We start from the raw sequence: 24,213 nt of genomic DNA on the forward strand, positions 1-24,213 counted from the left end.
ATGCTGCTTGTAATTTTGCTAATGTTAACATTTCTATTTAATGTTGCTAGTCTAGAAATGATTGTAGATCAGAGGGCCAAGGACAGAGGCCTGGGTGCTACAACATTTCAAGATTCCGGAAGAGGAGGAAGATCCAGCCAAGAACACTGAGAAGGAACAGCCAATGAGGTAGGAAGAAAATTAGAGGAATGTGGTGTTTTGAAAGGCAAATGATAAAATTATCCAGATAGAAGGAGTGGTCAAAAGCGGTGTCAGGTGCCATCAGAAGATGTCTGCTGGATTTAAGAAGAGCAATTTTGGTGGAGTGGTTAGAAGAAGTTGAGTTTGGAAGCCTGGTTGGACAGAGCTTACAAGAATAAGAATTGAGGACATAAAGGTAGTGAGTATAGCTAACTCTTGAGTTTTGCTTTGAAGAGATGCAGGGAGATAGGGTGGTAACAGAAAGTGGGTTTAGAGGTTTGTGTGTTTTGTTGTCATTGCCAGTTTGTTTAAGAGGGCAGATGGTTCTACATGTTCTAACTGTGTGGTTGGTTGACAGTGGTGTTCTCAGCGCCTTTAGGATTTGTTTGGGGAATTAAAGCAAGTGTGTCTGAAAGAATACCAGATCATGTGAACTCAAGGGTTAAAATGAATTGTTGGATTAATGCTTCAGGTGTTTAGATGCTGCCAACATACTCTCTTTCCTTGCTCTCCCTTTTGATTTAATATTTTTCTCTTTAGTGTTTATTTCCTCTAATTCTTCTACCCATAGCAGTCGTGGATCAAGGGCAATGTAGCCTATTGTGGCCAGGCATTTTGGGTAACAGGCTCCTTTTTCATGGGCTTCTCTAAAGTGCAAAGGTAATTTATTTCCAATGTCTAAAAAGGCTTCCTTAGTGGCAGAGCCTAGGGGTGGTGCCATGTTTATTAAAATGGGCAAGAATAGCTCAGTGATTCTTCATCTATCACCCCAAGAAACCCTGTCCCCTTATCTCTAAGCAAGAATTTCTCCCTGTCTAAGCATTTGCCTCTTCTTGGAATTTCATGTTAATAAAATTGTCTTTTTAAAAGGAAGAATTCGTCTTAATGGAAACCCCATTTGTACAGTTTTTCTTGAGTAGTTTAAGAATTTAACTAAACAATAAGGGGTAGGATGAAATGATTATGCTATGTTCTGGATATCAAATGATCCTCTTTTTCTTTGTATTTTATTTTAGTGATCCTATCATGACTGAATCATCAAGTGAAGTTTCTAGCAATCTAGAAGTTCTGGAGGACAATGATGAGGGTAAGTAACCCAATAAATCCTTGATAACTAGCCCTAGGTTAGCCCCTAGGGAAAAGAACCAAGCCACATGAAAACAAGTTTATATCAAATTTCTGATAACATTAGGCGCACTGCACATTTGCTTTTCAGTTTTCTAATCTCTCTGCTATCTTCAATTTTTATAGTGTAAAGGTTTGTCCAAGGCTCCACAAACTTCTTTGGAGATGGTTACTAGGTTCTACTTACTCAGGCAGAAATATTTCTGCTTAATCAGAAAAATAAACGGAACAGTCCATAATCTGACAAATTGAACTGAGGTTTTACTGTAGATAGTAATCTAGATTTAACCAATGGAGGAATTTGTAATTTGAGGAGTAAATGGGGTTAGAAACAAAAGATGCCACCACAGGCTTCTGTTAAGTAAGGTTCAATTTACAAAAATTCTCTTTTGAAACACTTATTCAGATGTGCCTTCTAAACTGTGGTGTTATTTCTGAGTGACAGGTGATCATGAAAGGAATCAGAGATAAGTCACAATAATAAGATTTTTTTTTGTATTACTAGAGATCAAACCCAGGGCCTGCACACTGAGCTACACCCTAAGCCTTTTCTATTGTTTTTATTTTGAGACAGAGTCTCCTTATGTTACTAATTACCCAGGCTGGGCTCAAACTTGTGCGCCTCAGCCTCCCAGAGTGCTGGGCTTACAAGTGGGCCCCACCATGCTCATCTGTGATTCTTGACACATACTATGCTAAAAAAAGGAATCATAAAACATAAAGTGAGACATTGAATTTAAATATAGAACTGAATTTAACAGTTAATTGGGGTTTGTTGTTGTTGTTTTGGTTTTTTGCTGAGTTTTCCTTAGTAGGGTGTGGTGCAGAAGACTTGCCTCTTGCCTGGTAAAGACAGAGGGAGGGGACCCTGGCTTGAGTTCCTGAAGGCCTGACTCAAGGCCTCTCTGGGACAGGGGATGCTTAGATTTTCACTTCCACATTAGCACTGCTTAGTGGTGGGTCTCAGAGAGGGTGATCAGGCGCTCCACCACATTTACTAAATGAATGAGAAGAACAGATGAGTGAAAGGCCCCTCACCAAGGCAGACCCAACTCCCAAACCAACTGACCTATCCTTTTGGGTATGAGCTAGACAGTTGCCTGCAAGAGAAGGCGGCAATGCAGTGCATCTTGATGAAGAGTGGAGGTAAGAAAATGCCTTTTCTCTGTTCTCAGAATTTCACTTTAAGATCAAATATTTAGATATGTTTTTCAAACTAGTCAGTGCTAGCTGTTGGGAGGTCAAAGGGAAGAAAGGTTAATTAGAAATGTTTCCTTTCCAAGCAGCAGTGGAAGAGAACAAGGTCATCATTATGTAATGCCTGTGTGCATGGTGGATAAGCAAATGTACAACCCTGAAGCAACAACTTCTTCACTAGGTTTTGCTGTGATTTCTTCTCTGGGGGAAAACATCCTTCTGTGGGCTGTTCTCTGGCATGTGACACAATGCATGGGATGATGGTGTTTAAAACTACCTGCTGTTTGGAAATACATATATAGTCCTTGGCATGGCCAGCAAAATCAATGGCTAGGAGAAGTCCAGGTAGCTTTCAGCTCTCTGTTCACTGACCATAATTGTTACAACTTATCCTGGCATGAGTTATTTAACGTACAGGAAACCTATATGAATATTGCTGGGTGTAAATATGGATTTTGAGCCCTACCTACTCTAGGTCTATCTACCATTTGTGCTTTTAGTAACTATTGAAAATCAACCTGGGAAGGACTCAGCTGCTGGAAGTTTAAAGACAGCCCTTTGAAAAGGAAAGTGTGATGAAAGGGCTGCTTATACACTTGAACATACGGCAACTATCTTGGATTCCATTAGGGTTTCAAAAGTAGCATAGCTTGTGGATGATATCTGGCTTTATCTCACTCCCAGAGCCAAGACCAGAGCTCTTGTTCATAAATGAGGGCTGTTGTAGTTGGGAATAGGAAGGTCTCTTAATCAAAAGCAGGCTGAAGGGGCTGGGGATGTAGCTCAGTGATAAGAGCACTTGCCTAGCAAATGTGAGCCCCTGGGTTCCATCCCTAACACTACACACAAACACATGCGTGCACGTACACACATATATACACATATGCACACATTCATACACGCACATGCACATGCACACAGAATAGACTGAAGACTTAGACTCTTATAGTTGATTTTGCACCCCTGGCAATGGCTTGCTCACTAAGGCTGTGACTAGCTTCCCAGCCACTGCTGTGGATCAACAAACAGCCAACCCACCATGCTGGGCAGTTGCCTTCTTCTGGTGTTGCCTCAGCTCCCTGTTAACTAAGCTACTCCTATACGACCACCATACTCAGAGCTATCCCCAAGGGTGGCTGGAAGCATTCTCTAGTGCCTGTGGTTGAAAGAGACACACATTACTATTTCATAAGGACTAAAAGGTATAATAGATAATATGAAATAGGATGAAAAGGGGCAAAGGGGAGGGGGAAGTGGGAGGGGTAGGGGAAAGGAAAGAAGGGAATGGAATTAATATGAGAAAAGGAAAAAATGGAAACAAAGTCTTTGTAAATAGGGAGGGATGGAGGGGTTGAAGGGAGGGCAGGGGAATGGGGAAAAAATAAGAACCAAGATACATCATGTAAAGGTACAAATTTTCAATGATAAATGTTGAATATTATATACCTAAAATGTATCAAGAAAATTAATTTTTAAAAAGAGACACATATTACTTAAGGTATTCTGAATCCTTGTAGGAAAATAAGTTGTTTCTTCTCAACAAAGAGGGAAAAATTGGGGGGAAGTTGGAATATATGCATACTTAACTTTAGCACCTGTTACAGTTTTAAGGTCATAATTTAAGAACATAAAATGTGTTAGCATATAACTTTGTCTGCTCATGTAAAAGTTATGTTTGGTAAAATTGGTTTCACAAGCTGAAGAGTTAATTAGAGTATTTTTATTCAGCTATTCAGTGGTATCAGTGTCTGACTCTCTTTGTCTTTGCTGGTTTATTATGGTGTGGTGGCACACACTTGTAATCCCGGCATTCTGGGAGGCTGAAGCAGGAGGATCACATGTTCGAGTCCAGTCTTGGCAACTTAGTGACTTAGTGAGACCCTGTCTCAAAATTTAAAAAAAATAAAAATAAAAAAGGAATGAGTATGTAACTCAGTGAGAAGGTCCTGGGTTCAATCAATCTCCAGCACTGAAAACAAAAGGAGAGGGAGAGGGAGAGAGAGAGAGAGAAAGAGAGAGAGAGAGAGAGAGAGAGAGAGAGAGAGAGAGAGAGAGAGAGAGAGAGAGAGAGAGAGAGAGAGAGATTGCAACTCCAAATTCTGTAGCTCTGCGTTTCTTCCTTCCATGTTGTTAAGGCTAGAAAGGCAACAGTCACCATGTTTCTAAGCATAGTGAATGTTTATAATATCCTTTATACTATATTCTGAGGATAAAGTTGCTTTGCTTTCAGAAAGCTAGAAGAGGGAGACCCACCTGTCAAGAATCAATAAATCTTGTTTCTTCTGTTTTTGGAAAATGGCAACCTCCCCAAAGGCTAAATATAGTATGTTCCTTCCTGTTTGTGAGAGCTCCTCTGCTCAACTCATCCTCCCTGGTAGGAATTATTTAGTGGCAGGGTGGAACTGGCTCAGAGTGGCTTGAGAGATGACTGTGAACATCTCTTCCTACTTTTTAAGAGTGTTGGTAGTTTCAAATTGCCCATGGTGGGAGTATTTAGATCACACAAATGGACAAGTAATACAGATCAAGGCATTTCTCCCAGACAGCAAGTTGTTACACATTTTCCAGAACAATACTATGAAATTGTGAGTACAGCAATTATAATTTTACATAACTCCTTCACAATTTCACAGATTTTAGAAGTCATTTGTGTGGGGGTAGATTAAGAGAGAAGGCCAAAGAACAAAACAGGTGGTTTTCGAGCCAGTCTCCTCTGTACTTCCAAGAACCTTCACATGGAATCCTCACAGTAGTTCTGTGAAGTAAAATATCATTTTCAATATTTTAAGTTATTATCATAGAAGTTAATTAATTTTTTTTCTGAAAAACTTAAAGAAGAGAACTTGGGGAAAGGACATAGATAATGTTGTATTTCCATTCTTATTTTTTCTCTCTCTAGGTAGAATTGCTAACCATGACCTTATGTAGGCATACCCTAGTAGATGAGAAATTGCCCAACTCATCCAAACAAGAAGTTACTTAAGTAGAAATTATCAAGCAAACACTCCTATAGTCTTTCATTTCCCCCATCCCATGATGGCTTCTGTTTCTAATCAGGAATATTTTAAAGTTCACTATTGAGTTATAAATGTGGGGTTGTTTCTAATGAACACAGATAGAATTGATTCTAGTCTTTAGAAACAATGTTGAGTCCCTGTTGCCAGCACACATTTATCGAACACTTAATACATGCAGGGTCCTATGCTAAGCTCTCTACCTGTTAATTACAATTCACATCAACTCCAAGAAGGGCTAGTATTTAAATTACAGGATGTTTAAGGATGATTCTATTCAGTAGTCTCAATTCAAGGAAAGTAACCAACTGTGTTGGTATTCTGCACCCCTCATTGTACTCAGATGTCTCTTGAGTGATATTGTGTCCTTGCACTATGCTAGTTGCTAAGATGGATGTTAAAAAGGGCCTGCCTACAGCCTGGATATGAGAGAGGGAGCTAAGACTTAGGGACTGTATCTTATTCCTTTTTCTTTGATACTTAGAACATGGTAAATGCTTACCCTTAAGGAATATTTTTGATTAGATGAATGAATGAATAAATGAATGGACAGAGAGTATTCAGATGCAAAACTTTGTGATGGTAATATTCAAGTTTTAGGTATCCAGAGAAAAATGAGAGACAAGAATTGTTGATTGATGGGAAACTGGATATATGGCAGCCCTTAAAGTTTAGGAGCCTCTCTAACAGGTAGACCCAGAAATAATTAGTAGACAGGTAAGGCATAACACTTCAGAGGCAGAGGGACCCCTAGGTAGCATTTCCCAGAGTGTATTTTGCCAGACATTTTTCTTTTTTTTTTATTACTTAAATTCTTTTATTGGTACATTGTAGGTATACAACACATTTACATTTCTCATTGGGAACTTGTAACTTTACATGATGCATCTTGGTTCTTATTTTTTCCCCATTCCTAGCCCTCCCTTCATCCCCTCCACCCTTCCCTATTTACAAAGATTTTATTTCCATTTTTTCCATATCTCAGCATTTTTCCTTTCCCTTCTTTCCTTTCCCCTGCCCCTCCCACTACCCCTACCCCTTTGGACCTTTTCTTCCTATTTTGCATTATCAATTATTCATTCTAATCATTGGTACATTTTAAGTATACAATATAATGACATTCAGAATTGGAAATTTGCACCTTTACATAATCTCTCTTGGTTCTTATTTTTCACCCTTGCCCAGCCCTCCCTTCAACCCCTCCATTCCTCCCTATTTACGAAGATTTTGTTTCCATTTTTCCATTTTCTCATATTAATTCCAATCCCTTCTTTCCTTTCCCCTACCCCTCCCACTTCCCCTTCCCCTTGGCCCCTTTTCTTCCTATTTCACATTATCTATTATATGTTTTAGTCTTTATTTACACTTTCAGTTCCTCACACTAGAGAAACTATTCAGTATTTATACATGTGTGTCCTATTCATTTCACTTAAGAGTATTGCCTCAATGTGCATCCATTTAGCTATAAATGTCTCTAATTTCTCATTTTTTATGGCTGAGTAGTACTCCATTTTATAAAAAAAAAAACCCCACATTTTCTTTATCCAGTCTCCAGTTGATGGGCATTTGGGCTATTTCCAAGTTTTAGCTATTACAAATTATGCTGCTATGAACATGGGTGCTCATATATCACAGTGGTATGATTCTTTTAATTCTTTGGGGAAAATTCCCAGCAGTGGAAGAGCAGGGTCAAATGGGACTTCCAGTCCTAGTTCTTTGAGGTATCTCCATACTGATTTCCACAGTGCTTGCACCAGTCTACACTCCCACCAGCAGTGGAGCAGGGTTCCTCTTTCCCCACAGCCCTGCCAGCATTTGTTATTGGTGGATTTCATGATAGCAGCCATTCTTTCTGGAGTGAAGTGGAATCTCAGCATTGTTTTCATTTGCATCTCTCAAATGACCAGTGATGTTGAACATTTTTTCATGTATTTATTTGCTATTTCTACTTCTTTGTCTGAGAAATGTCTGTTCATTTCAGATGCCCATTTTTGGATTGGGTCTTTAAATTTGGGAGGTCTGATCTTTTTAAGCTCTTTATAGATTCAAGATAGTAGACCTTTGTCTGAGGAAGAGTAGGTGAAAATTTTTTCCCACATTGTGGGTTGTCTCTTCACACTGCTGGTGGTTTCTCTTGCTGTGCAGAAGCCTTTTAATAAGAAGAGATCCCACTTGTTGATTGTTTGTGCTAGTTCCCGGGCAACTGAGGTTTTGTTCATAAAATCTTTTCCTACACTGATGTCTTCCAGAGTTCTACCTAACCTCTGTTCCAGCCAGTTCAGTGTTTCTATTTCAGTATTTAGATCTTGAATCCATTTTGATTTTAGTTGAGTGCATGGTGAGAGATATAGGTCTAGTTTTAATCTTTGGCAAGTTGAAGCCCAATTTTTCCAGCACTATTTATTAAAGAGGCTATCTTTCCTCCAGTGAGGGTGTTTGGCTCCTTTATCAAAGATGAGATGGCTGAGTGTGTCTGGCGTTGTTTCTGCATCTTCTAATCTGTTCCACTGGTCCTCAGGTCTGTTTCTTTGAGAGTACCATGCTGTTTTTTTAAATCACAGTAGCTTTGTAGTATAGTTGCAAGTTAAGGATTGTGATACCCCCTGCCATGTCTCTGTTACTTAGAATTGCTTTTGCTATTCTGAGTCTCTTCTTGTTCCAAATGAATTTTTGGATTGTTTTCTCAAGGTCCATGAAGTATGCTGCTGGGATCTCAATTGGAATTGCATTGAATCTATATAGCAGTTTTGGAAGTATGGCCATTTTCACTATATTGATCCTTCCTACCTAGAAACAGGTGATGACCAGACATTTTTCTTACATCCATTTAGGAGATAGCATTGTTGCCCAGTTTCATGGAGCTTTGCTGTACACATCAGCATTTTGAAGTTTTAGAAAAGTCTTATTGGAAAGCAGACTACTGAACGTTGTTTAACTGAACACTTTCCAGACTGAATGGTCTGTAGATCACTTTTTCATATAACAAAACTTATGAGCATCCCTCCAGACACTCTTTGGAAGATACTGATCCGGTGGAATCCCTTCTTTTTCCTGCTGAGTCCCATAGAGGTTGAGTAATTTACCCAAGGGAAGGTCACAGAGCTAATTGATATCAGATTCAAGTGTAGTATTCTAGAGTTTTCAGACCTTTGGGTGGTGCTTTCCATGACACATCACACCTTCTATAATGGCTGCTGCATTAGTGACTCCCCATCTGGGTTCTTCATGCCAGCACAGTATCTTCATGCTAATGAGGCGATCCAGACACCAGACTGTTGAGAGTTGGGATGACACACCTGAGTTGGTAAATTGTTGCATGCAAAACCAATAAGAGCTAATTCTTTCCCTCTGAAAAATGTAAACAAACTCCCTCCCCTTCTTATCATCTGGGCCCTGATAAACATATACCTTATGTATGTGCTCAGTAGGAAACTAAAGAAGGCCCAAACAGACAGAACTTCAGGAGCATTTTCCTCACTGCTGTCCTGGCCATTATTACATAGAGAGAAAACTTTCATTTATCACAAGTGTAAAGGGCAGCAACCTTGTAGATAATCCAAACCAATTGGAAATAGTTAAACAAGACACAAAATACTCACAAACACACACACACGCACACACACACACACACACACACCCTTTGGTACCTGACTGTGACATAGCTTTTGCACAGGCAGTGTCTTTGCCTAGGCAGCCCTTTCTTCTTTCTGATTCCCAACCCTCTCCCTTGCTCATAAACTCCTTCCACACTGGCCAGCTGCACATGCCCTTCCAGTTTGCATTCTGTCAGCACACAGGCTGGGGGTATCACCTCCCCCTGGATTTCTAAGGGGTCTGAAGGGTTTTCACATGTAGAAGCTTGGATCCCCCCTGATTTGCCATGATTCCAGCCACTGGTGTGCAGTCAGGGGGGTACCAAGTACTTACAGTGGCTCAATCATCTCTTCACACCTATGAACTTCTTAGGACAAAAAAAGAGGAGAGTGTGTGTTAACAGTTGAAATTGGGAGGCAAGTGAACACCTGATGAGCTTGAGCTGAATGGAGGGCTCCAAAAGCTCACAAGCTGTGGCCTGGGTTGCTTCTTTCACAAGCAACTCGTATCCTTGGTTACTGAGTTCCTAAGAGGGGTGCAAAGCAAATGAATGCTGCTGTGGGAACTGGGGGTGAGATCTATAAGCCCCTGGGATCATAGTCCTCATTTTTGTCACACAGGCTGTTTCTTCTCCTGCCTTCCCTTCTTCCATCATACTCTGCCTCACTTCCGTTTCTCACTTTCAGGAAAGAAGAAATCTAAATTTAAAGCCTTCAAGAGCTTTTTTGTCAACAAGAAGAAAAAAGAGACTGAAGATGCTCTGAGAAGGAGGATGTTAAAGCCAAGCTTGTCTGGCAGCAATATTTATATTTCTTCTTTGGAACCAGTCCAGGAAGGTGAACTAAATGACCCTAGGTAAGCTGAGATGGAATGCAGAGGGTGGGGTCATGGCCAGGGCAGGCAGTTAGATCTGGGTCCCCTTCTGGTAGCCAAATCACCAATGAACTTTTAGTCTCAGGGACTTTTGACCTCCCTTCTTCTGGGGGCCACGCTTGCAGCCTTTGCCAATGCAGCTGTGTCCAGGGATCCTCATCTCTGTGTATACACATGCTTGTTGTCTGGGCTGCACAGCACAATGGGGTGGAGCATGATGAATACACACTCCATTCCTCAATATTGAGTTGTTCCCGTCTTTGAGCTGTTATGAATAATGTTGCGATCGATATTTGTGAACAATTTTGTGGGCAGATATATGTTTTTATTCCTCTTGGTTGTATGCATAGGAGTAGAATTACTGGGCCAGATGGTAATTATATGTTTAAACTTTTGAGAGACCACCAGACTATTCTCCAAAGTGGTTTACCATTTTACATTACCATGTAAATGCAGTGTATGGGAGGGAGGGTTTCTCCATAGCCTTGCCAAAACTTAGTTATCTGAATTTTTTATTCTAGCCATTTCAATGGGTTTGAAATAGCACCTCATTATGGTTGTAATTTGTATATCCTTCCTGACTGATGATGTTGAGCACCTTTCCATGTGATGTTAGCCATCTATATCTATATGTCTTCTATGGAGAAATGTATATTCAGATATTTTGTTCATTTTTAGTTGGTCATTTCTCTTTTTATTATTGAATTACTTAATAGTTCAGTAGTAAGAGTTTTTAATAAGAAGAATTCTTCATATATTATAGATAGAAATCCCTTGTCAGATATATGATTTCAAATATACTTTCCCATTATGTAATATCTTTTTATTTTCTTTCTAGTAGCTTTTGAAGGCAATTATTTGGTACTAGGAATTAAACTTGAGCCCTGATACATGCTATGCAGGTGTTCTACCACTGAGCTGCATAGTCAGCACTTAGATTTCTTTTTTATTCTTATATTGGTACATTTTAGGTATACAATATGTTTACATTTATCATTGGGTGCTTGTGCCTGTACATGATGTATCTTAGTTCTTATTTTTCCCCCATTACCTATGCGCCCTTCACCCCCTCCACCCTTCCCTATTTACATAGATTTTGTTTCCATTTTTTTTCTTTTCTCATAATTTCTCCTTTCCCTTCTTCCCTTTCCCCTTTCCCTCCCACCACCCCTACACCTTTGAACACTTTCCTATTTCAAATTGTCAATTATTCACTTTAATCCTTATGTACACTTTCAGTTTCTCACACTAAAGAAACTATTTGGGATTTACACATGTGTGTCCTATTTATTTTACTTAACAGTATGGCCTCAACATGCATCCATTTAGCTATAAATGTCTCTAGTTTCTCATTCTTTATGGCTGGGTAGTACTCCATTTTATAAAAAAAATACCACATCTTCTTTATCCAGTTTCCAGTTGATGGGCACTTGGGCTGGTTCCAAGCTTTAGCTATTACAAACTATGGCGCTATAAATATAGGTGCACATATATCACGGTGGTATGATTCTTTTAATTCCTTGGGGAAGATACCCAGCAGGGGAATAGCTGGGTCAAATGGGACCTCTAGTCCTACTTCTTTGAGGTATCTCCATACTGGTTTTCACAGTGCTTCCACCAGTCTGCACTCCCACCAACAATGGAGAAGGCTTCCTTTCTATCCACATCCCCACCAGCATTTGTTATTGGTTGATTTCTTTTTTTTTTTTGGTACCGGGGATGGAACTCCAGTCCTTGTGCCTGCACAGCAGGCGGTGAAACCACTGAGCTAAATCCCCGGCCCCTGGTTGATTTCTTAATAGCAGCCATTCTTTTTTTTTTATATTAAATTCTTTTATTGGTACATTGTAGGTATACAACACAATTACATTTCTCACTGGGAATTGTACTCCTACATGATGTATCCTGGTTCCCAGTTCTTCCACATTCCTAGCCCTCCCTTCACCCCCTCCACCCTTCCCTATTTACAAAGACTTTATTTCCACTTTTTCCATTTCTCAGCATTTTTCCTTTCCTTTCTTTCCTTTCCCCTGCCCCTCCCACTACCCCTACCCCTTTGGACCTTTTCTTCCTATTTTGCATTATTGATTATTCATTCTAATCATTGGTACATTTTAGGTATACAATAGAATGACATTCATCATTGGAAATTTGCACCTTTACATAATCTCTATTGGTTCTTATTTTTCACCCTTGCCCAGCCCTCCCTTCAACCCCTCCATTCCTCCCTATTTACAAAGATTTTGTTCCTGTTTTTCCATTTTCTCATATTAATCCCATTCCCTTCTATCCTTTCCCCTAGCCCTCCCACTTCCTTCCACTTTGCCCCTTTTCTTCCTATTTCACATTACCTATTATACATTTAGTCCTTATTTACACTTTGTTTCTCACACGAGAGAAACTATTCGGTATTTATACATGTGTGTCCTATTTATTTCACTTAAGAGTATCACCTCAATGTGCATTCACTTAGCTATAAATGTCTCTAATTTCTCATTTTTTATGGCGGAGTAGTACTCCATTTTATAAAAAAAACCCACATTTTCTTTATCCAGTCTCCAGTTGATGGGCATTTGGGCTATTTCCAAGTTTTAGCTATTACAAATTGTGGTGCTGTGAACGTGGGCGCACATATATCACAGTGGTATGATTCTTTTAATTCTTTGGGGAAGACCCCAGCAATGGAATAGCAGGGTCAAATGGGACTTCCAGTCCTAGTTCTTTGAGGTATCTCCATACTGATTTCCACAGTGCTTGCACCAGTCTACACTCCCACCAGCAGTGGAGCAGGGTTCCTCTTTCCCCACAGCCCTGCCAGCATTTGTTATTGGTGGATTTCATGATAGCAGCCATTCTTTCTGGAGTGAGGTAGAATCTCAGCGTTGCTTTCATTTGCATCTCTCGAATGACCAGTGATGTTGAACATTTTTTCATGTATTTATTTGCTACTTCTACTTCTTTGTCTGAGAAATGTCTGTTCATTTCAGATGCCCATTTTTCAATTGGGTCTTTAAATTTGGGAGGTCTGATCTTTTTAAGTTCTTTATAGATTCGAGATAGTAGACCTTTGTCTGAGGAAGAGCAGGTGAAGATTTTTTCCCACATTGTGGGTTGTCTCTTCACACTGCTGGTGGTTTCTCTTGCTGTGCAGAAGCTTTTTAATAAGAAGAGATCCCACTTGTTGATTGTTTGTGCTAGTTCCCGGGCAACTGAGGTTTTGTTCATAAAATCTTTTCCTACACTGATGTCTTCAAGAGTTCTACCTAACCTCTGTTCCAACTGGTTCAGAGTTTCTATTTTAATATTTAGATCTTGAATCCATTTTGATTTTAGTTGAGTGCATGGTGAGAGATATAGGTCTAGTTTTAATCTTTGGCAAGTTGAAGCCCAATTTTTCCAGCACCATTTATTTCCTCCAGTGAGGGTGTTTGGCTCCTTTATCGAAGACGAGATGGCTGAGTGTGTCTGGCGTTGTTTCTGCATCTCCTAATCTATTCCACTGGTCCTCAGGTCTGTTTCTTTGCCAGTACCATGCTGTTTTTTTAAATCACAGTAGCTTTGTAGTATAGTTGCAGGTTGGGGATTGTGATACCCCCTGCCATGTCTCTGTTACCTAGAATTGCTTTTGCTATTCTGAGTCTCTTCTTGTTCCAAATGAAGTTTTGGATTTTTTTTCTCAAGGTCCATGAAGTATGCTTCTGGGATCTCAACTGGAATTGCATTAAATCTGTATAGCAGTTTTGGAAGTATGGCCATTTTCACTATATTAATCCTTCCTACCCAGGAGCAGGGGATGTCTGTCCATTTTCTGATATCATCTTCAATCTCTCTTTTCAGAGTGCCATAGTTTTCAGAGAAGAGGTCTTTGATTTCTTTCATTAGGTTGGTTCCTAGGTATGTCAGTTTTTTGGATGCTATTGTGAAAGGAATTGTTTGCCCTATTTCTCTCTCAGTGAGTCTGTCATTTGTGTAGAGGAAAGCTATTGATTTTTGTGTGTTGACCTTGTAACCAGCTACTTGACTGAATTTGGTTATTAAGTCTAGAAGACTTTTGGTGGAGTCCTTGGAGTCTTCTATATACAGTATCATGTCATCTGCAAATAATGACAATTTGACTTCTTCATTTCCTATCTTTATTCCTTTTATTTCTTTCTCTTGTCTAATTGCTGTGGCTAGTGTTTCCAAAACTATATTGAACAAGAGTGGTGATAGTGGACATCCTTGTCTTGTTCCTGATTTTAGTGTGAAGGATTTCAGTTTTTGACCATTTAGTATGATATTGGCTGTTGGTTTTTCATAGATGGCTTCTATCAGTTTGAGGTAGAGACCATCTATTCCAATTTTTTGTAGGGTTTTTATCATCAATGCATGTTGGATTTTGTCAAATGCTTTTTCTGTGTGTATGGAAATAATCATATGTTTTTTGTCCTTGGCTCTATTGATATAGTGTATTACATTTATTGATTTGCGTACGTTGAACCATCCCTGCATCCCTGGGATGAATCCCACTTGATCAGGGTGTATGATCTTCTTGATGATCTTCTGCATTCTGTTTGCCATTATCTTATTAAGGATTTTTGCATCTATGTTCATTAGTGAGATTGGCCTATAGCTCTCCTTTTCGGTTGGGTCTTTCTCTGCTTTGGGGATCAAGGCGATGCTTGCTTCCAGGAATGAATTTGGGAATATTGCTTCCCTTTTAATTTCACTGAAGAGTTTAAACAGTAGTGGCAGCAGTTCCTCTCTAAATGTCTTGTAGAATTCAGCAGTGAAGCCATCAGGGCCCGGGCTTTTCTTCGTTGGTAAGTTTTTAATTACATTTTCGATTTCATTGGTTGATATTTTGTTGTTCAGAATTTTTAGGTCTTCTTTGTTGCTTGGGATGTTTTCTGCCTTTATTTCTGTGAAGAGATTTTTTTACGTCATCTGCACTCTCTCCTGTTTCTTCATTGAGCCCAATCAGTCTTATGTTATTCTTCTTTGCATCATCTAGCTGGATTGATTTCTCATGTTCCCTTAAAATTTTGAAGCAATTTTTCTTTTCCTGGTCACTAATTGCAATCTTTTCTTCTATATCTGAAATTCTGTCCTCACATTGGCTCATTCTGCTGTGTAGATTTTCAATGGAGTTTTTCATGTCCTGGAAATCTATTTGCATCTGTTTTATGGATTCCATTTGTTTCCTGTGTTGGGATTCCATCATGTTCCTGAGCTCCTCTCTAGATTTATTAATCATGTCTTGCACTAGGGGCACAATTTCTCCTGTAATCTGAGAAATTTTTTCTGATTTCATTTTTTCCAGATCCCCTTTTGTTGCCAGTTCAGTGGGTCCAGGTGGTTGAGTATCAGAGCATTCCATCTCATTTCCCTTTGGGGTTGCTGTAGGTGATCTGGAAATACGGTTTTGAGACTTATTTACATGTTTTCTCATTTAGACCGGGGCAGGTGGCTGTTAGCGCCTGCACGGATTACCTCCTCTGAGCTGGGAGAGGTGGGTCAGAGGCCGGGAGCAGCGGTAGGAATGGTGACCCAAAAGCCCTTTCCTGTGGGCTGGGAGCAGCGGGAGGGATGGTGGCCGGGAAGCCCCTTCCTCTGGACCAGGAGCAGTGGGACGGCAGCTCAGAAGCCCCTACCTCTGGACTGGGAGAGGTGGGAGGGATGGTGGCCCGGAAGCCCCTTCCTCTGGGCCAGGAGCAGCGGGACAGAAGGTGGCCCAAAAGCCCTTTCCTCTGGGCTGAGAGCAGCGGGAGTGATGGTTACTGGGAAGCCCCTTCCTCTGGACCAGGAGCAGTGGGACGATGGCTCAGAAGCCCCTGCCTCTGGGCCGGGAGCAGTGGGACTCAGTGCCTTGGTCTAGTGGTCTGGTGTCCTCTGCATCTTTGTAGTGTGGAACCAGGTGGCTGCCTGTCTGCAGCAGGGTGATTCGGCATCTTCTGGGCGACTGGGGACCTCGGTAGGGTGTGCCCTGTTCTTTCTTTTTCTAGAAGCTTGAGGTTCAGCATCAGTTTGTTTAATTGGGCTCATTCTGTTTTCCTAATATGAGTATTCACTGCTATGAATTTCCCTCATAAGACTGCTTTCATTGTGTCCCATAGATTCCGATATGTTGTATTGACATTGTCTTTAATTGTAGGAACTGTCTGATATCTTTAATTTGCTCTGTGACCCATTGGTTATTCAGCAGTGTGTTGCTCAATTTCCTTGTGTTTATGAAATTCTTGAGGTTTCTTTTGCTATTGATCTCCAGTTTCATTGCACAATGGTCTGATAATATACAGTGAATAACTTCAATTCCTTTCACTTACTTAAACATGTTCTATGAGTGAGTATGTGGTCTATTTTCGAGAACAACCCATGTGCACTGTATTTATAATATATATTTGTCTGTAGTTTTCTTTTATTGTGATGCCTTTTATATTGTAAAATATGTCACCACATCTCAAAAGTAGTCTTTTGTGCCTTTAGTTTTTTATTTGTTTTGTAACTTTTCCCTGATTTTCCTTAACACATAATTGTGATCAAACTAACTTGGTTCCATTCATAATCAGAAGGGATTTCCAACTGGGTTTAGCAAGGTCGGGGAGAAGAGGGACATGAATGGTGTATGAGATGAATTTTAAAATAGGACAGGTGTATCACAGAGCTGTTGTGTGTAGGAGGAAAAAAACTGCTGAATGACAATCTCTTACATCTGGGAAAATCTTTGATATCTCAAATCAAAATGAAGACACTAAAGAGAAAACTGGATGCGAGAGATCTTTAATAACTCCACCCACTTCCCAAGACTGCCACTATAAAATTGTATGTTTTAAATGAGTGAATTGTATGGTATGTAAACTATATTTCAGTGAAAGTTTTATATAAAAGTTATATTCATAATATAAAGAATTGAAATTATACAGAAGTACATAAGTAAGAAATGGAAGTCCCTCCCCTCCCTGTACTGCCATTCTGCAGAGGAAGAGAGCTACCACTAGTAATTTGGTGGATGTCCTTCTATGCTTTTCTTTGGACAAAATGTATAGATGTATGTGATATATGTGTATATGTGTATATATCAAGTGGATGCATACTACGTTTTATTTTTTCACTTCATATCTTATGGACAGCTTTTTGTGTCAGTGTATGTTTCCCCACATTCCTCCTGAGGTGTCTCTGGCAGGCTATGTTGTTAATATACATTTGTCTTCAGCTCCTATGTCCTTTAGGCTGCTTTTACAGGACCTTTCCTTTCTCTCCAGAAACAAGAGCGGCATGGGGAACAAAGCCCTGTCCCATGAGAGCATCTTCATGTTGGATACTGAGCCTGAAAGATCAGCAAATGAAATGTACCCTTCTACAGAGTTCCAGAGGGGCAGAACTCTGCGGGTAATAGTGGACTTGAATTATCAGTGTCTAATTAGAATACTTCTCTTCTTCCATTCCCTGTTCTTACCCTGCCCCCTAAGAAGTGTGTGTGCTTCTTAGCTGATTCCACTCTACAAGACTATTGTTAGCAATGAAAAACAAATATAACTTACCTATTCCCCAGCACACAGTGTTGGCTGGTATTACCATATTTACTTTTCTTATATCCCAATAATACTTTCATTATTTTGGCAGTGACATACACTGTTTGTGTTTTAGCACATCAACCTCTGAGTTTGTCTCTCTCTTCTACAGAGATCTCAGCCCTTCAAAACTCTGCCTAGAAGTGGAGCTGTGCCTGGAACTATGCCCAGAAGTGGAGTCTGGGTGGCAGGTTCCAAGATCACTGAGGTAATGAGTGGAATTGTTCAGAGCATGGGACAGCTAAGTCAGACAGATCTGTGCTTGCATTTTCTGCCACTTCCTGACACGTGACCCTGGGTTAGTTGTTTAACCTCACTTGAGACTTCTTTTCCTTATCTACAATTAATTTGATATTAATATTTATCTCAGGGAGTTGTTTGTGAGGTTTGCATGAAGACTCAGGAAGGTTAAAAAAGTCATTTAGACTCACCCAGGCAATAAGTTATAGACTTGGAAATCTGACACAGATATGTTAACCTCAAAATGCATGGTCTTTTCATTAGTCCATTTTCTAAAATGCTCAAATCTTTTGTCTTTGCCTAGACAAGGCACATTTTTAACCCCAATAAAATATAGTATGGACATAGGATAATGTCTTACCACCAGCTAATTATAAACTATATTTTTTGGTTTTTTGTGGTTTGTTTTTTTGAGACAGGGTCTTACTGTGCAGTCCAGGCTCTCCCTGAACTCACTATGTAGCCCAGGCTGGCCTCGAACTCATGGCAATCCTCCTGCCTCAGCCTCCCAAGTGCTGGGATTACAGGCATGTGCCACTGCACCCAGCTATTATAAACTATAGAAGACAGCCATTGCTCACCCAGACTCCTCTGGAGCTCTGTACTGGAAATGCTTCAATAGAGCTGGAGACATTGCCAGGGAGTTGACCCTTCCCAGCTGCCTCTTCCTTCTTTAAGCCCTGTGTAACTGGGGAAACCATACAAGGAGGAGAACTTCTCCACTGGAAAGCTGATTGTTTTGCATTTGGCAAAATGTAAGTGGGAGGATTGGGGGTTTAGCTCAGTGTAGAGCACTTGCTTACATACGGGAGGCCCTGGATTCAATCCCCAGTACCTCAGAAACCATAAAAAAGTAAGTGGGGCTTATTTCTGACATGGCTGCTAAATACCACACATACCTGCTCTGGTGTCTGCACAGCAACCTCTGTTAATCCAGGCATGGTGGCACATGCCTGTAGTACCAGCAGTCTGAGAGGTTGAGGCAGGAAAATTCCAAGTTCAAGCCCAGCCTGGGCAATTTAGTGACTTACTGTATTAAGACTCTGTATCATAATAAAAAAACAAAAGGGCTGAGAATGTAGCTCAGTGTAAACACACTGGGTTCAGTCCCTAGTACTGTAAAACAAAATAAAACTAAGAAATACCAAGACTGAGCCAGTTTTACTCCCTGCCAGATAGTTACCTTTGAAGTGTTAGGAATGTGGGTACCTAGATTACTAAGACATTTTATCTTCTCTTTACTTGAGCACACATAATTAAGAAGATGTGACAGCATATTATTAGCATTTTCCTGCTGTTGAATCAAATTAAATTCAGTTATTTAAAAAAACAAGACTGCAAAACAGTTTTTCCTTATAATTCTCAGGCCCAACTCTCCCTCTGCTGCTCTTCTTAAGAAAGTAGGCATACCGTCTGTTCTGATTGTGCCTTTAAATTGCCTGAACTTGACCTTCAGTATGAGACCTCTCCTCCCTGGAGACAAGAGAACACAGTGGTTAAGAACGCAGCCTTTTAAGCTGTGTAGACCTTTAAAATGCTTGCCCTGCCACTAAGAGAACTAGCGCCAGCCATATCTGTTATTAGGACTGAGTTTGAGGATGGTTGATCTGGCCTCTTCCCACGAGCTCCTGACAGAGTCTCATTGTTGTAGGGCCATTTTTTTGGACTCAGGTGTAACATATTATAAATGCCTATCCAATATTTGTTAAGGATAAAATCAGGATTCTGATCCACATCAAGAAGACCATGGCAAGGACCAATGTCTCCAAGTCAAGTTTACCATGATCTTTAAACTTAGAATTAACTAAGCTAGTCTACTGAGCTCCAAAGAAAACCCAAATGGCAAATTTTTATCCTTTCAGGAAACCAAAACTAGATCCATAGCTGGCTGCCTTCCTTCCTTCCTTCCTTCCTTCCTTCCTTCCTTCCTTCCTTCCTTCCTTCCTTCCTAAATTAGTCTGCTAAATCCCCAAAAGATCCTAATGACCAAGTTTCATCTCCTTAGGAAACCAGGACTAGATTTGTCTTCTCTTCTCTCCTCTCCTCCCCTCCCCTCCCCTCCCCTCCCCTCCCCTCCCCTCCTCTCCTCTCCACTCTACTTTTCCTTTCTTCCCCCTTCCTCCCTCCTTTCCTTCCTTCTTTCCAGGGTTCAAACCCAAGGCCTCATACATGCTAGGCAAGCACTTTGCCTCTGAACTATACCCTTAGCCTAGGTCTATAAATTTTCTTAAAAATTCTAGAAAGATAAATCTTGACAGGCTTAAGATAAGCAATCAACATGGTCAGATTCCAGTCCAGACAATTCTTGGAATAATAGGAGCAAGGAGTGTAGCTTGGATGTCAGGCCCAGACTTAGATTCTCCCCACAAACTCACCTCTCCAAGAATTAGACTTAAGACAAGACACAAAATTTTTTAAAAATACCAAAATCAAGCAAGATTTGTAGTTAACATCAGTAAGGAGACAACACTGGTTTTGATCACACAGGCAACTTGAAGTTGCTGCCTTTGGAGATTGCCAAATGTGTGCAGCAACTCAGAGGGTAAATCAAAGCTGGCAGTCTTTGGTTTAGGTAGGTACTCCAAGTGATAACAGAGAGGTAAGTGGTTCTTTCCTGGGCCTATTTTATTTTCTAACAAGGTTTTTATTTCTTCAACAATTAAAGAATGAAACAGCAGCAGTAACCTGAAGGAAATCACACAAGTTTCAACTTTTTCCTTCTATTCTCCCCTTTGACAGATCCCACCACTGCGTCCACGCCCACCCAGCCTCAGCCCACCACTTATCCGATCTGACACAATTTCTAAGGACTTGGAAGAAATCTCTATTGATGATGAGTCACCTAAAAGTCCACAAATGAAGGCTTCATCAAAAAAGATCTTGACAGAAAAGAAGGTATTAGCTACATTTTAAGGGACAGGGTGAGGGAGTCACCCATCACAGATGTCATTTCTTCTTACATTCTCTTTTCTACTGCTATAACTCAATGTAAGAGGGAAGTTAGAGTGATTGTTTGGGGAAGGAGCTGCCATTCTTGGCTTTGATTCGCACTGTGGTTTACATTTTCCATCCAGTGCTACAAACCAAATAATCACTTTTTAAATTTATAAACAATGGAGGACAGTTTTTGAGAAAAAGTAGTAGTTTGCAGATGTTTTCAGTTATTTTATGAAAACAAAAATAGAGATTTTTTGAAGTACTCGGGATTGAACTCGAAGCCTTCATACTGAGTTACATCCCTAGCCCTTTCTTACTTTATTTTGAGACAGGGTCTCACTAAATTGCTAAGTTGCCTAAGCTGGGCTTAAACTTGCAATCCTCCTGCCTTAGCCTTCCAGAGTATGGGATTACAGGAGTGTACTACTACCCTCAGTTTAAAAAACATAGAAATTTTTTAGAGCAAAGCCTCTATACTTTCAAATTCAAAATCTCAAAGGTTCAGCCATGTAGTATTATTTTATAGACACACCTCCACATGAAATATCAGTTGACACATGAGAGGATATGTGTGTATGTTTATCTTCAGGTCTGTTAACCAAGTAATATCTATCAACAGTTGGCAAATTAGTAGATTTTACTCATATCAATACTTTCATTTTCAAATTGATATGTGCTTAATTAGTTGGGTTATATGTGGAAGGCTTTTAGACTGATATAGATTTTAGAATAAACTTGGAAGCTAAAAAATAAACAGAAACAATTTATAATGAAATAATTGATCAGTATTATAGATTAGATCTAAAATGTCCCCCAAAAGTGTTATATGTCCAGACCCAGGCCCTAGTCAGAAAAGGTGGATCACTGAGGGCATGACCTGGAGGGGTGTCTTCTTGTTCCCAGCTCCTCCCTTCTCTTTCTGCTTCCTGGCTCCAATGAGTTGTGTAGGTTTTCCCCACCGTGCCCATCCACCATGCTGTTTCTGCCTTGGAGCCAACTGACCATGGACTGAACTCACTAAAACTATGAGCCAAAATAAACTTCTCCTACTTTAAGTTGCACATGTCAGGTATTTTGCCTCAGCAACAGGAAAGTGACTAGTACAGCCAGTCAGAATAAAACTCTATTTTGATGTCAAAGGATCCTATCAGTGGAAACCATCTTTGGTTATATACATCAAAAAATAGATTAGAACCTAACCTATGATCCCATGAATGAAAACAACCATTGGTTATATATGTCAAAAAATAGGTTAGGATCTAAAACACAGACTGGCAGTAGGTGGATGGATATTCACTGATTTATGAACTTGGGTCATAATTATATATATTTTCTGCAAAATACCACTAAATCAGGTGAGTTGGGATACTCTGAATTGGTGGGAGGATTGAATTAAATAACATTTTTATTGTGGGAAAATACAGATGACATAAAATTTACCATTTTAACCATTTTAAAGTATATAATTTAGTGGCATTACGTACATTCACAATGTCATGCAACCATCACCATTATCTAGGTCCAGAACCAATTTGGTTCTCATAAGTGGAAACCCAATATCTACTAAGCAGTGATGTACCATTCTATCTTCTCATTAGCTCCTGACAACTAATTTGCTTTCTGTATTTTTATTTTCCTATTCTGTTCATTTCATATAAATGGAATCATTCAATATGCAGTCTTTGTGTTCTTTCACTTACCATAATGTCTTTCTGTTGTGTTTCTGGAATCTTAACAATTATATGCCTATGTGTAGAATTTTTTTGACCAAGGCTATTTGGAGTCCTATATGCCTCATTTATCTGTATGTCAAGCTCTTTTCCCCTGCTTGGGAAGTTTTCTGCCATTATTTCTGTGAAGAGATTTTTTATGTCATCTCCACTCTCTCCTGTTTCTTCATTGAGCCCAATCAGTCTTATGTTATTCTTCTTTGCATCATCTAGCAGCTGCTGGATTGATTTCTCATGTTCCCTTATAATTTTGAAGCAATTTTTCTTTTCCTGGTCACTAATTGCAATCTTTTCTTCTATATCTGAAATTCTGTCCTCACATTGGCTCATTCTGCTGTGTAGATTTTCAATGGAGTTTTTCATGTCCTGGAAATCTATTTGCATCTGTTTTATGGATTCCATTTGTTTCCTGTGTTGGGATTCCTTCATGTTCTTGAGCTTCTTTCTAGATTTATTAATCATGTCTTGCACTAGGGGCACAATTTCTTCTGTTATCTGAGAAATTTTTTCTGATTTCATTTTTTCCAGATCCCCTTTTGTTGCCAGTTCAGTGGGTCCAGGTGGTTGAGTATCAGAGTGTTCCCTCTCATTTCCCTTTGGGGTTGCTGTAGGTGATCTGGAAATATGGTTTTGAGACTTATTTACATGTTTTCTCATTTAGACCGGGGCAGGTGGCTGTTAGCGCCTGCACGGATTACCTCCTCTGAGCTGGGAGAGGTGGGTCAGAGGCCGGGAGCAGCGGTAGGAATGGTGACCCAAAAGCCCTTTCCTGTGGGCTGGGAGCAGCGGGAGGGATGGTGGCCGGGAAGCCCCTTCCTCTGGACCAGGAGCAGTGGGACGGCAGCTCAGAAGCCCCTACCTCTGGACTGGGAGAGGTGGGAGGGATGGTGGCCCGGAAGCCCCTTCCTCTGGGCCAGGAGCAGCGGGACAGAAGGTGGCCCAAAAGCCCTTTCCTCTGGGCTGAGAGCAGCGGGAGTGATGGTTACTGGGAAGCCCCTTCCTCTGGACCAGGAGCAGTGGGACGATGGCTCAGAAGCCCCTGCCTCTGGGCCGGGAGCAGTGGGACTCAGTGCCTTGGTCTGGTGGTCTGGTGTCCTCTGCATCTTTGTAGTGTGGAACCAGGTGGCTGCCTGTCTGCAGCGGGGTGTTTCGGCATGTTCTGTGTGACTCAGGACCTTGGTAGGGCCACCATAATGTTTTTGAAGTTCATTCATGTTGTAATGTATATCAGAACTTCATTCTTGTTTATGGCTACATAATACTCCATTGTATGTATTATCATGTTTTGTTTAGCTATTCATCCATTGATGGAGATTTGTGTCTCATCTACTTCTTGGCTATTGTGGATAATGCTATGATGGCTTTTTGAAAATATATATAAACACATACATAGGCTCCTCTGTTAAAGATAAAATAGTTGAATGTGCCTGAATGTGTTCCTGTGTTCTCTTTTCTGTTCCATTTATCTGCATGTCTGTTTTTGTGTCAGTATCATGCTGCTTTTACAACTGTTGCTTTATAATATAACTTCAAATCTTGGGTTCTGATGCCTCCTGCTTTGCTCTTGGTAACCAGGATTGTTTTTGCTATTCTAGGTCTTTTCTGGTTCCATGAGAATTTTAGGATTGTTTTCTGTAGTTCTCTGAGGAATGCTATTGGTATTTTGATTGGGATTGTGTTCAATATGTACATCAGTTTTGGAAATATGGCCATTTTAACTACACTGATTCTATGTATCCAGGAACAGGGGATATCTTTTCATTTCCTAATGTC

General features: G+C 40.2%; 1 protein-coding gene across 2 annotated transcripts in view; it reads left to right on the forward strand.

Moving 5' to 3' along the window:
• The first annotated feature begins 238 nt into the window (after positions 1-238).
• The window catches only part of Kiaa1210 (KIAA1210 ortholog), a 44,719-nt gene continuing 20,744 nt past the window's right edge, over positions 239-24,213 (forward strand). For both annotated transcript variants that reach the window (XM_021250136.2, XM_021250138.2), the window contains exons 1-6: positions 239-376; positions 1,197-1,267; positions 9,797-9,965; positions 17,225-17,351; positions 17,646-17,741; positions 20,513-20,668. In XM_021250136.2, the coding sequence (XP_021105795.1) occupies positions 1,207-1,267; positions 9,797-9,965; positions 17,225-17,351; positions 17,646-17,741; positions 20,513-20,668 (609 nt within the window). In that variant the 5' untranslated portion in view covers positions 239-376; positions 1,197-1,206. The remainder of the gene's footprint in view (positions 377-1,196; positions 1,268-9,796; positions 9,966-17,224; positions 17,352-17,645; positions 17,742-20,512; positions 20,669-24,213) is intronic.

This window comes from Heterocephalus glaber, unplaced genomic scaffold (genome assembly GCF_053883595.1).
Source record: "Heterocephalus glaber isolate CG9 unplaced genomic scaffold, H.glaber_assembly_v1.0 deba00001730, whole genome shotgun sequence".
Lineage (NCBI taxonomy): Eukaryota > Metazoa > Chordata > Mammalia > Rodentia > Bathyergidae > Heterocephalus > Heterocephalus glaber.